Here is a 12,717-nt window from a genome sequence, read left to right on the forward strand (position 1 = left end):
TGCTGAGTCCTGCAGTCCAGCAATGCAGCTGGGAAATATGTGGTACTGGAGCAGCTGGCGGGCAGGCAACTGTGGGCAGCAAAGTGGGGAAATGGCAGTGGTAGGAAGGGGGGGGGCGTGAGTGGCAGCAAGGGGACACACAGGAGCACAGCAACAACTGGGCAGGAGTGAGGGACCTGTGCCAGGGCCAGAGCTGGTGGAGGCCCAGAGTGGGGCAATAGGAGCATGGGGCCCAGGTTGGCAGGGGCTCTATGGAGCCAGGCCAGCTCCCCCTCTCCCTGCTGGCACAGTCCAGCCTGGCTCCATAGAGCCCCTTGCCAGCCCGTGCTCCACGCTGGGGCATTGGCCCCGGAGTACTGGCACAGGCTCCACATTCCTGTGTGCCCGCTCGCTGCCACCCACTCCCCTGCCTGCCATCACCATTTCCCTGCTTTCCTGCCCACTGCTGCCACATAGTTCCCAGCTGCATGGCCAGGACTGTAAACTCAGCAGGAGCTGACCCGGCTCTGAAGACTGAGGCAATCGCACTAAGTCCTCCCCTGCTTCCTGCTCCTCCCCCTCCCCCACCGCATTCTTATCTGAGTTTCCTTCTTGGGCACAGGAAGATGGGGCCAGAAGCCTCTGCTATGCAGGGGCTTCCAGCTGGGGGTTGGGGGCTGAGAGCAGGGTAGGGCTGGGCTGGCCTTGCTGCTACAGCTGCTGGGTCCTGCTACCGGCTCCTGTCATCTTTAGCAGGCAGCCAGGGGTAGATAAATATTAATTTTCTAAATTTTTTAGGGGCCCCGCGGGCCAGATAAAATGGCCTTGTGCATTGCATCTGGCCCATGGGCCGTATTTTGCTCCTGCGTCAGATACTACAGCAATTGGGACAACATACATTCATAAAAAAGATAATCTCCCCTTAGTCTTTTTAAAGGGTACTTCAAATATTCTACATATTAAAAAATAATCTAGTGTCTATTGAAGGAAACTAAGCAAAGGTGGGGAAACTGTAACTGCAAATGTTTATTTTATTCCCTAAGTTAAAAATTAACACCATATAATTAAAAAATAAAATATAAAAAAATCAAACTGAAAAAGAAAACCAAGTACAGTCTTTAAATCATTAATCATTACAAATTAATTATGATACCAGCCCCCTGTTTAAGAGATGCCTTACAGTGAAAAAATCTTAACACATTTTCATTGGAAATTAGTTGTAGTGCCATTCCCCACTTCCTTTTTCTTTTATTTTTCTTTAAAATATTAATTAAAACACAGACTTTAAAAAACGTTTTTAAATATTGAATATTCAATGGCTTACATGACAACAATATTGACATTTTCAGGAAGCAAACATAATTTAGTTTTGACATATCATATCACTCTTTGAAATAGCAATATTATAGAGATAGTTAGCCATGCTACTCTGAACTCAGGCAGAAGGCAGAGCAGGGTGGCAATCTTAGAGACAAATTACTTACACGCACACACACACGAAAGATTTTATGCAAAAATAATTCAAAACACCTGGAATAAAAGCATCTAAGTACATATACTGATTAATTCACAAAAACAAGGCCAAACAGCCAATTATACATCTGACAAATGCAGAGGCTCTGGAGTTTTATGCATTATTTCCAAGGCCCTTTCTAGAAGTCAGACAAAGACATTCTGATCACTCTACGATAAAAATTAAATATTTACTTACATTGTGTGTCAACTCAAAGTATTTCTGACAGGCCAGTTGGTAATGCATACCTTTCACTAACTCCAAAATCTGTACAAAATAAAAAAAAGAGAGAGGAATTAGACGTAGCATTCTTTCAGAACTGAGTAATTCTGTAGCTTGTTGACCTATAATTGGCTGTTACAATAGTAACAGAAATAGTAACAGTGCAACAGTAACACAATTCTCTAATTTACTTCACAATAGACAGCCATATTAAAATGCAAGAAATCATGTTGCATATTATACATTTACAATTTTGTCCTGTAATAAATAATATTCCATGCAAACTGGTTGCTAAAAATGTATTTTTGTTCTATTAAAACCAAGATAACCATAGGGAAGAGATGTTCTGGGCTTGCAACTGTGATTTCAATATCTTTAACTTCAAGAATAATGTGAACATATATTTTTGCATTGTGTTTCTGACAGTTATTGTCAGAATATCATACTGTAACATCTCTTCCATAATTGCAGATATAAATCTGGTAATTCAAGTGGCTGAAGCATGAAGCAATCTAGTATACTATTTATATTTTTATTTTCCACTTTACTATCTCATATGGATGCAACAGAAAATATTGGTGTGCTCCCGTCAACAAAATTTAATGCAAACCCTTTAGACAAGTATCTGTAAAAGGGGAATGCCTTTGCTTTCAAACAGATTTGTTCTTTTTTAATGAAGTTATTTCTAGTAAAGCTCAGCAGAAAGCAAGCATGAATGGTATGTTTTGAACACCTATTAGGAAAATCATCCTATCTTTTGTAAATACAATTTGCTTCCCAATTCTACCAAATGTAATCTTTTCTGTGCTGCATAAACTCCCATTCTTATCAGCAGAATGCAATGCCAGTTGAAATTTTTAAAGTTGTACCACCTTCTTCCTCCCTTAAATAATCAAAATGTATACTCTGTCTGCTTATCAAACAGAGAAAATTGCTGGAATTAAGAGATAACCTCAATAAAGGGAAAAATAATTCTCAAGAAATGTTAATTTTTAGTCCCATTTCCAAAGGCTGACCTTTTATGTCAAACATAAAAATAAACCCCAGCTTAAATCCCCGCTGTCCTCATTATTGGATACTGCTTTATAGTTATTGACAGATGTACAAATAAATTACATTTGCAGAATGGATCAAACCACAACACGCTGCCAAGAAAGTGTTTAACTTCATTGTTTCTCTGTTATAGCCCAACTGATTACATTTCTATGCTTCATGTCACTTTCTGTTAAATTCTAGGTAATAAACAAAAGCCCACGCCAACTAGCCAATAAAGTCTGAAATCTGGCACAGTCTATGTATTTGACAAGTCCACTTTTCTAAACCATCTTGGAGGAAAAAATAAAAATTAATAAAAATAAACAACAAAACAACGAGAAACAGTTATTTTACTAAACGGTGTTAACCCCCACCCTCATCTTATATTTTCTTCTACTAGTTCTTTATTGAATGGGCAAAATGTATTATATACAGTACAGTGGCTTTTTTAGATTAATATCAACTACAGTGTATTGCAGTTCATAACTTGCTTAAAAATAAAAACATCACTAAATGCTGCTTATACAGCTGACCTGGAAGTTATGGAAGTCAAAAATAAAAAGTAGCACATCTGATATTCATCAATAAAATTTATTATGAACGTAAACTAGCCTCTTCCAAAATCCAGAGGCTTCATTTAATCAGTTTCTTTTGTTTAATCTAGTATCTGTTTTAAACATACAATCTCTGCTCCTCCCAGTGACCTGGAATGTTTGGATGAACAGAGCCTATTTATGAGAGAGAGAGAGCCACAGCATAAAACTGCATCTTCTGGTTGGGTTCTCAACTGAGAAATATCTTTATTAATAAAACAAAGTTCTTAAATAGTGGTTTTTCCCCTAATACCTCCAGCCATATTACAAAGGAAGATGGTACTCATATCTTTACTTTAAACATGGGAAATCAGACACACAGAAGTAAATGACGTATCCAGGTTTATACAGCAATTGAAGTCACAAGAGGAGACAGAAATCGAATAGTTTTCAGAGCCACAGACCTCTGATCTGTTCATTAAATAACTGCTACTTCAAAGCCAAAATCTTTCAGAAATTATTGTAACTTGCAGAGTTCAATGTGAAATTCTGCAAGCGTCGGCTGGCTATTCATAGATCAGCTTGTAAATAGAGGCAACTAGGTAACAATACATCTTAAACCACAAATTCTTCTAATAGGGAGTCTGTGAGAATACAAAACACTTCTAATTTTTTTTTTATCAAGTTTCTAACAAGCCAGTTATTTCAGACATATGAATATAGAGGAAAATGTAAATACCAGTATTCATTTGAAATTTCAGTACTGTTATACCACTGTTCCAATGTTGGTTAGGGATGTGAATGGTTACATAATTAATTGCCAAAACTTCAGCTTGCAGAAACAATTAATTGTTTAACCAATAACTGCAGCAATAATCGGTTAGCTTACTGGTTATCCTTTGGCTCTGAGCAGGTGCAGTCTGGCAGGGAAGTGGGGAAGGGAAGCCGTGTGGAATCAGAAGGCAGTACGGCAGCTAGGAGGGAGGAGCAAGGAGGAGGGGAGAGGAAGGGTAACTAATACCCAGAGCGTAAGAGGAAAACATCAAGCAGCCTAAGGACTCATTAATGCCAGCGGAAATTGCCCCCCTCCCCCTGTCCCTGTTCCTCCCAGTGAAAAGGTCCCAGGAGCTTGGAATAGCTCCCAGCAGCAGCTGTCTTCAAGCTACTGTGTTGTCGATTAATCGTTTAACCCATATAATTAAAGGAGGTTAAACAATTTTTTAAAACTATATTTACATCCCTACTGCTGGTATCCCAAAAAGATGATATATGTGAGTTTCCCTTCTGTATTCTTCATCTCTACTTCAGTGTAATGAATTAAAAGCCTATGCCTTGTATGAACAGTTTTTTTGGTTTGGTAGACAAGTAGAAAAACTGAGAAGAAAATATTGATTTCAGGTCAATTATAAATAATTTATTGAAATCAAAATATTTTATTTTGGGTTATTTAACCATGTTTTTAATCCCCCTTTATAAAAGACAGGTCAATTTCAAAACAAAGGATAATTTTGTTATGAAAGTGTTGAAATACAACATTAAACTTTCCCCCTTCTTTCTAGATGATATTTCCCTACTTTCGTCTCCAGCTGAAACTATTCACCAGATTCAGACTGAATTTGTATTTAGTTGTGGTACAAAAACTTGCCTATCTCTAGTCAAATGCCTGATGTTTCTGGGTTTAGGGTCAAAAATCAGGCAAGCAGAAAATCTGAGTAGAAATAAAAATTCTGTGATTACTACAAAAATGTATAAAAGGACATCAGAAATGTTATAACAATGCATCAAAGAAAATTCTGCTTAATTAAAAGACTGTTCATCTTTCCAACAACAAACTACTCTTGGTTTAACATATTACCTCCAGATTGCTACTTGTTCAATGAGCTGCTTTGTTAATATCACTGCTAAATTGTTTTGAAGAGGGTAAATGTCTGGTGATGATCAGTTAGTTTACATTAGCAAACTATTGCTGTCTTCCCACCAGACCAGGAAAACAAAAGTGTACAACTTGTAGACAGATTAATGGGAAGGGACTGTTGGCAAAAGCAAAACTGATGGTAAAACAGATTGCCAGCAGCTGCATAAACAACTTGAAAGTCTTGCTGGATGTTCTAGGCTCCAGTTCGAGATGAACCAGAATTTACCAGTGTGTGCATCGGAGCTCTGCACATTCCTGAATAAATGCATGTTACAATCTACAAAATGGTATAAAACCATCTAACAAGATGAAGATGAGTAGGGAGGCAGGAGTTGAGTAAAGAACTAAATAAATCATGACATCTAAATACATCATTCTCTTGTCAGATCCATTATGAACATCTGGCTTGCTCTGAAATGCTAAAAACAACCAAAAGCAATCTCTTCAAGATCTCAAGGTCTGAAAGGATCTCCAACAGTGTCTTCACAAAAAGTCTTCTGTGTTGCCCACAACTGAAGGCAACACCGAAGCACTCTGGGAGGGGTTTAAAACCCCTGTCCATAAGGCCTGTGCTGAATCCACTAGCTATGCCACCCATCAATACCAAAACTGGTTTGATGACAGCAACACTGAAATTGAAGCCTTAACTCAGCCAGAAGAAAAGGGCTCATTCTGCTTGGCAAGGTGCACCTCATTTCAGCAGAAGGAGACATGTTAGCTCCATAATCTGAAACTCAGAGGAAAATCCAGGAAATCAAAAACAAGTTGTGACAAGATAAAGCGAAAGCGATTCAGCTCTACTCTGACAAACATGGCATACATAGTAGGCCTGTGTGAATAGGCAACTATTCAACTCAGAATCGGCCAACTCTGATTCAGATGATTCGATTCTGAGATCCGAATCGTTTTTCTGATTCAATTCGGCTGAACTGATTCGGAAAAGATTTGGTGATTCGGCCATAGGGTATAACGGGGAATCAATGAAATATCTATAACTTTGTTGTCTTTGGGCTGATTCAGACGAAACTTGCAGGGTTGGTACCCGCTGCTGAGGGCATGAAGCCTACCATGTTTCAAGGTGATAGGTGCAGGGGTTTCTGGGAAACTGCACCTCAAATCCTGAAAGCAAAACTCATGTCACATGTGTGTGTTAAGCCACAGTGGGATGAAAATAGCAGAGATGGTAGCACTTGTGGAAGCCACAAAGCCTGCCAAATTTCAAGGAGATAGGTGCAGGGGTTTCTGGGAAACTGCCCTCAAACTGCTGACAAGCAAAACTCATGACTTAGGTGACACTGTGTGTCTGTTAAGTCACAGGGGGATGAAAACTGCAGGGGTGGTAGCCCCTGCTGCAGCCACAAAGCCTGCCAGCTGTGAAGGAGATAGGTGCAGGGGGAGTCTGGGTTCTGGGGCCCTGTACCTCTGGCCACAGGCAGGCAAAACTCATGAGATGGGTGCTTGTGGGACTGTGTGTGTGTTCAGGTGAGCCCTTAGCATGGCAGTGTGCCCCCGTGAGGCCACCTCCTCCCCTACAGCCTCAGTCCAGTCCACCACTGTAAATAATGGCAGGTCAAAATAACTTAGCTAGCTCAACACCAATAGCACCAGCAGCATCAAAGGTACCAGGATGGTACACAACTGTCATCCCACTCTTCTCTACAGATATCAAACGCAGGTAGCATATCATTGTCATCTCAAGACTTTGGAGAGGAATCACAAATGATATCTCTAGAAAATACTCTGCATCAAGTGGGAAGATTGCCACACAAATGCCAGCATCTTTGCTGAAGCCAATGTTACCAGTGTTGAGTCAGTGACCCTCCAGCACCAACTTCACTGGACCACACACTGCATATTGGATGCCTGACACTTGACTCCCAAAACAAATGCTCTGCTCCCAGCTTAGTCGAGTTTCACAGTAGATAGGGTCAGGAGGGACCTGATCAGATCATCTAGCCTGACCCCCTGCCACAGGCAGGAATGAATGCTAGGTTCACAAGACCTCAGACAGGTGATCATCTAACCTCTTTTTGAATTTGCCCAAGGTAAGGGCGAGGACCACTTCCCTAGGATGTTGATTCCAGATTCTGGCCAACCTAACTGTAAAATATTGCCTTCTGATCTCTAACCTAAACCTATTCTCCATCAGCTTATTACCATTGTTCCTCGTCACCCCCAGGTGGTGCTGGGGAGAATAGGGCTCTTCCTATTTGCTGATGATCTCCCCTGATGAGTTAGTAGGCAACCACCAGGTCCCCCCTCAGCCTCCTCTTGCTGAGGCTGAACAGGTTCAGGTCCCTTGGTCTCTCCTCATAGGGCCTGTCCTGCTGCACTCTCACCATGCGGGTGGCCCTCCTCTGAACCCTCTCCAGGCTGGCCACATCCCACTTGAAGTGTGGAGCCCAGTACTGGACGCAGTACTCCAATTGCGGCCTGACCAATGTCGCATAGAGGGGGAGTATCACCTCTCTGGCAATAATGACTCCAAGATCCCTTTCCGCCTCTGTGCTTTCAAGAGGGGAACTCCCCAGCCTGTAGGTATGCTGGTGGCTCTTCCTCCCTAGGTGCAGTACCTTGCACTTGTCAGTATTGAATCCCATCCTGTTCTCATCCGCCCATGCCTGTAGCCTGTCTAAATCTAGTTGCGGCCTCTTTCTCCCTTCAAGTATGTCCACCTCGCCCCACATCTTAGTGTCATCAACAAACTTGGACAACGTGCTTTCAACCCCCTCGTCCAAGTCGCTGATGAAGATATTAAACAGTGTGGGCCCAAGGACCAAGCCCTGTGGGACCCCACTGCTCACATCTCGCCAGGCTGAGTACGACCCGTCCACCACTACTCTCTGGGTGTGCCCCATCAGCCAATTTTTTACCCATCCAACTGTGTAGGATGGCCTGATGTCTTGTGGCAGCCAGAGGAAAGGGTACAAGGACACTGAAGACATATCTCTAGAAAACAGATAACAACATCAAGAGCTGGGAAGAGGTGGCTGCTGACTCCAATGGTACCATAACCTCAACCAAGTTTATCACAGCATGCTTTGATGTAAAGGGTCTTATCCTCGAATCAGAGAAGACAGAGCGGAGGAAGGAAAAGGAGAGAAGTCCTAGTCTCCTGCTTACTCACTGCTGTGGAAAGACCTGCAACTTCTGTGGACCAATCTGTGGCTCAAGGACTGGACTCTTAAGTCACCTCAAGACCCATCAATGAGCTATGATTATCCTTGAATTGAAGGGTTGCTAATGATGAGTACTGCTCCACAGTTCATGTCATTACCAAAGCCTCCTTCAAGTGACTCTAAGATAATGGAGATTCTTCCATGACATTCAGTCACCTCAGTTTGTGTTCTCTCACTGGGCATGGAACAGCCATTCCATGCTCAATCTTCCCTCAACTCAGTCTGGCTACTAAGATGTGTAGGTAAATGGATTCTCCTGCTGTATAGCCCACTAAAAGCTGAATTTTGGAAAGTTATAGCACTGAGGCAAATATTTCAAAAGTACATTCGTGTCCACTAGACTGCCCTTCCTGTTCTTTAAAAAGCATCTTGCCTTGACTTTAGCAGAGTGCCTACTACTTTAGCAAAGTAGTCAAGCAAGCAGAGGGGAGTTTCTGTGAAAATAAATGCAAAATACATTAACATGTTAAAATTAAAATGCGTCTTGGGGCAAATATGCAACACTAAAACTGATGCCTAACTAGAAAGGAAACTCATTTATAATCAGTTTTTAATAAAACAATTTGTATCATTATTTATGGATGTCACTTATGCTCAAAATACATTGGAAGACTTGAAAACCTGCCTACATGTTGTTTTTCAATAGTATTATGTGAAAAAGACCTCTACTCAAAACTGATTACAAGTAACTTAATTCTTGTTTTCTCTGTAGACATTCTCAGAAATGTCTACTCAATTCCTTTATTTTGTGAATAACATTAGATTCTTGAGGACCAATTTGCTTGGAGTAATAGTCCTTCCTTTAATTCTCAAGTTCATTTTCTTTCACTGCCATCTGCAACTTGCTTTTCTGCTTTTGCTTTATGAACTACTAATGAGGTTAAGATGATGTTTGCCAGCTGCGTCCAACCACCTGCTCTCTAATCTAGATCATCTGCTTATATAGCTAAGATGTTGCCTATCTTGAGTACTTTGGGCCTACTTACAGTTACTTTCATTTATCCAAGGTCAGTTTCTTTTATTTTAAAATTATTACATTTACTTCTATTTTTAAAAATGCAGTCTCTTACTACAGTTCTAGTTAAACATGAGCCCATTCTAACCTTCAATATTATTTCAAGGTGAGTGAAGATGTGATTGAGGTGCAGTTTCTGGAACATATCTGAACCCATTATTGTTTTTTTTCAGTTTCAGGTTAGTTTTCATCACCTCCGCATAACTCAACATGCTCTACAATTACCTTCATTCATTTGCTAATACAGGCTATGTATCCTTTCTGATGGTGTAGGATATCCAATTTGTATTTTAAATAGAACCCCATGAATTTTTGGAGGTTCTACTTCTATGGAACATCTGCATGTCTACTAACTTTTTACTGAACTAAATCCAAGCCCCCCCCCCCCGAAAGCTACTTGTAGTCTAGGAAATCATACTTAGTTTTGCCAAACTATACTTTAGGAAATCATGCTTAGTTCTTGCATATTACAGCCAAAGGCACAAAAAAAATTAGTTTAATTCCTGATGCATACATTCCTAAAGATACACGGATCTTGTTTTCTAAAAATGGGCGTAACAATGTAGATGGTGAAACAAATTATGGCTTTTTGCTGAAGAAAATTTTATCTGTTAAATTACAATTACTTTAATTCACTATCTGAGCTCTGAATCTCAAGTATAATCATAAAGATCCTTTCTTAGAAATGGAAAGGCCTTCAGCCTTGGTTTTCTTCCCCCTTAAATATTCAAGGAATTCACTGACTGATGATGTCCAATTTTGATCAAAATGTTTAACACAATTATTTTAGAAGGCTTTTATCCAAAGTAATGGAATGAAAATATAACGGTCCCAATTTTTTAAAATGGTGATAAGAGAGATCCTGCATCATATTACCTTATTAGTCTTCTGTGTATTCCTGCCCAAATATTTGGGAAAAGAGCAGGGTGGTTTTAGAGAAGGCTACTCCTGCATGGACTGTTGCTTAGTGATACACTATTTAGCATTTTTTATTTAAAAATACAAAGTTATTTGTATGTGGCCTTCATAGACCTAAAGGGATCTCTGACTCCACAGACACATTAAAATTATGGAAGAAACTGGCTATAACAACAATTGATAAAACTCTCTTACAAGTAATTGTTACTTACTACTCCAATACAGTTTCTATAGGATATCTTACAGCAGTTTCTCAACCCATGGGCCACAACCAAAAGTGGGTTGCAAGAGTATATTAAAGGGTCAGGAACAAACTTTAAAAATGGATTCTCCTTTAAAGGATAAAAATGTGGGAAATGGTGGGTTTTCCCTTGCAGGCTGGCAGAGTTCCAGCCTGCAAAGGGCTGCCTGGGGCCCCCCATATCCTACCCCCATCTCTCCCCACCACACACACACACCAGGGGGTTGGGGCTGGCAGGGCCTGGGGGCTGTCTTATACTTAAACTATTTAATGGGTCAGGACTGACCAGTGTTTACAAATGGTCCTGTAAAGGTTGAGAACCACTGTGTTACAGGATGGACAGTGCCTTGTTCAGTTGTTTCCCAACTAAGACAGGGGTATGATAAGGATGTTTGGTTGCTCCACTACTTTTTAATTTATTCTTAAATGGTCTAAAACAGGAGTAACAGGCAATCAATTCCACATCCCCATGATACTGAATTATCCTATCCCTGTGTTGCTTTATGCAGATGACACATTAATAAACAATATAATCCCAAATAGGCCTCCAAAATTTATTAGATGCTTTTCAGTAACAGTGAGCACAAAATACAGTAAAAGTCCTGTTATCCGGCATCTTACTAACCAGCATTTCCATTAACTGGAATTTCTGGCCAGCCGGCCATGGAGATAGGGGTGGGAAGCTAGCACATGGCAGCTGCTGCTTACCTACCCTGCATGTGGCAGCTGTGCCTCCCACCCCGCCTGCCCATGTCCAGCCAGAAACCCCTGTGCCTCAAGTAACCAGCACCCCCCATTCCCCACCTATGCCAGAAAACAAGGCTTTTACTGTAGCTGGAAATCAAAACAGTTAAATCTGAAGTATTGGTTGTGGGGAATGGAAAGAGGAAACAAGTATGTTTTTTACAGGAAAGGAAACTAGAGGTGGTATCTTCCTTTAAATATCCTGTAATCTATTTTAACAAAAGTCTAAGCTGGAATAAGCACATTAAAAGTGTAAACATTGACGCAAAACAAGCCTTGGGTGGAATTTTATCCTTTTACAATAAAATGAGCAGAAGAGCAGTTCTGGCAGCACTACAGGTCTACAGATCTACGGTGGAGTCCATTTTACTGTATGGAGAAGAACTTGGGTGCTGACCCTATGGTGGATTCAAACATTGAAAAGATCTCCAATTACTTTTTAAGGCAGCTTTTATCCTTACTGAATTTTATGGCAGGGAGGCTCATGCGCTCTGAAACTAGACTAATAAAAGTAAGCACCTTAAGCTCAATTAAAAATTCTAAACTAGTAGATGAAAATTAGATCTTTTACACCTAACAGATACTTTAAGAACATTGTAGAAGCCCCTCTCTTTCCAAATAAACCCTTTTTGCATGGTTAAGCAATATCTATATTCTCCTCCAGACAAATGACCCGGAAAATATACTGGAAGTCACTGACCCAGTATTTCCCCTATATTTAAAACAAGACATACATTTAGGAATAAAAGATGCCAGCATGCAAACAGATATGCTGGCAGAGAGACTTTCTCAAACTTTTAAAAGATTAATAAAGCACTTGTTTTGCCTAGAAACTGACCTGTTTCATAGATTTCATAGACATCAGGGCTGGAAGGGACCTCGGAAGATCATCGAGTCCAGCCCCCCGCCCAAAGGGCAGGAAGTCAGCTGGGGTCATAGGATCCCAGCAAGATAAGCATCCAGTTTCATCTTGAAGGTGTTCAATGAAGGCGCTTGAACCACCTCCGGTGGCAGGCTGTTCCAGACCTTGGGGGCTCGGACAGTAAAGAAGTTCTTCCTTATGTCCAGCCTGAAACGATCTTGAAGTAGTTTGTGACCATTCGACCTCGTCATCCCTTGGGGTGCTCTGGTGAACAAACATTCCCCCAGATGCTGGTGGTCACCCCTGATAAACTTGTAGGTGGCCATCAGATCACCCCTGAGCCTGCGCTTTTTCAGGCTAAAGAGCCTCAGGGTTCTCAGCCTGTCATCGTAGGGTCTGCTTCCCTGACCTCTGATCATGCGCGTGGCTCTTCTCTGGACTCTCTCAAGCTTCTCCACATCCTTTTTGAATTGTGGAGCCCAAAACTGGACACAGTACTCCAGCTGCGGCCTCACTAAGGCCGAGTACAGGGGGAGAATGACGTCCCGAGATTTGCTTGAG

At 41.1% G+C, this 12,717-nt stretch overlaps 1 protein-coding gene across 1 annotated transcript in view; it reads right to left on the bottom strand.

The window, feature by feature from the left end:
- Positions 1-12,717, bottom strand: part of PRIM2 (DNA primase subunit 2) — a gene marked incomplete at its 5' end in the record, with an annotated part of 266,474 nt that overhangs the window by 29,504 nt on the left and 224,253 nt on the right. The window contains 1 exon segment of the mRNA XM_025204487.1: positions 1,691-1,759. Coding sequence (XP_025060272.1) covers positions 1,691-1,759 — 69 coding nt within the window.

Source organism: Alligator sinensis, unplaced genomic scaffold (genome assembly GCF_000455745.1).
Source record: "Alligator sinensis unplaced genomic scaffold, ASM45574v1 scaffold482_1, whole genome shotgun sequence".
Lineage (NCBI taxonomy): Eukaryota > Metazoa > Chordata > Crocodylia > Alligatoridae > Alligator > Alligator sinensis.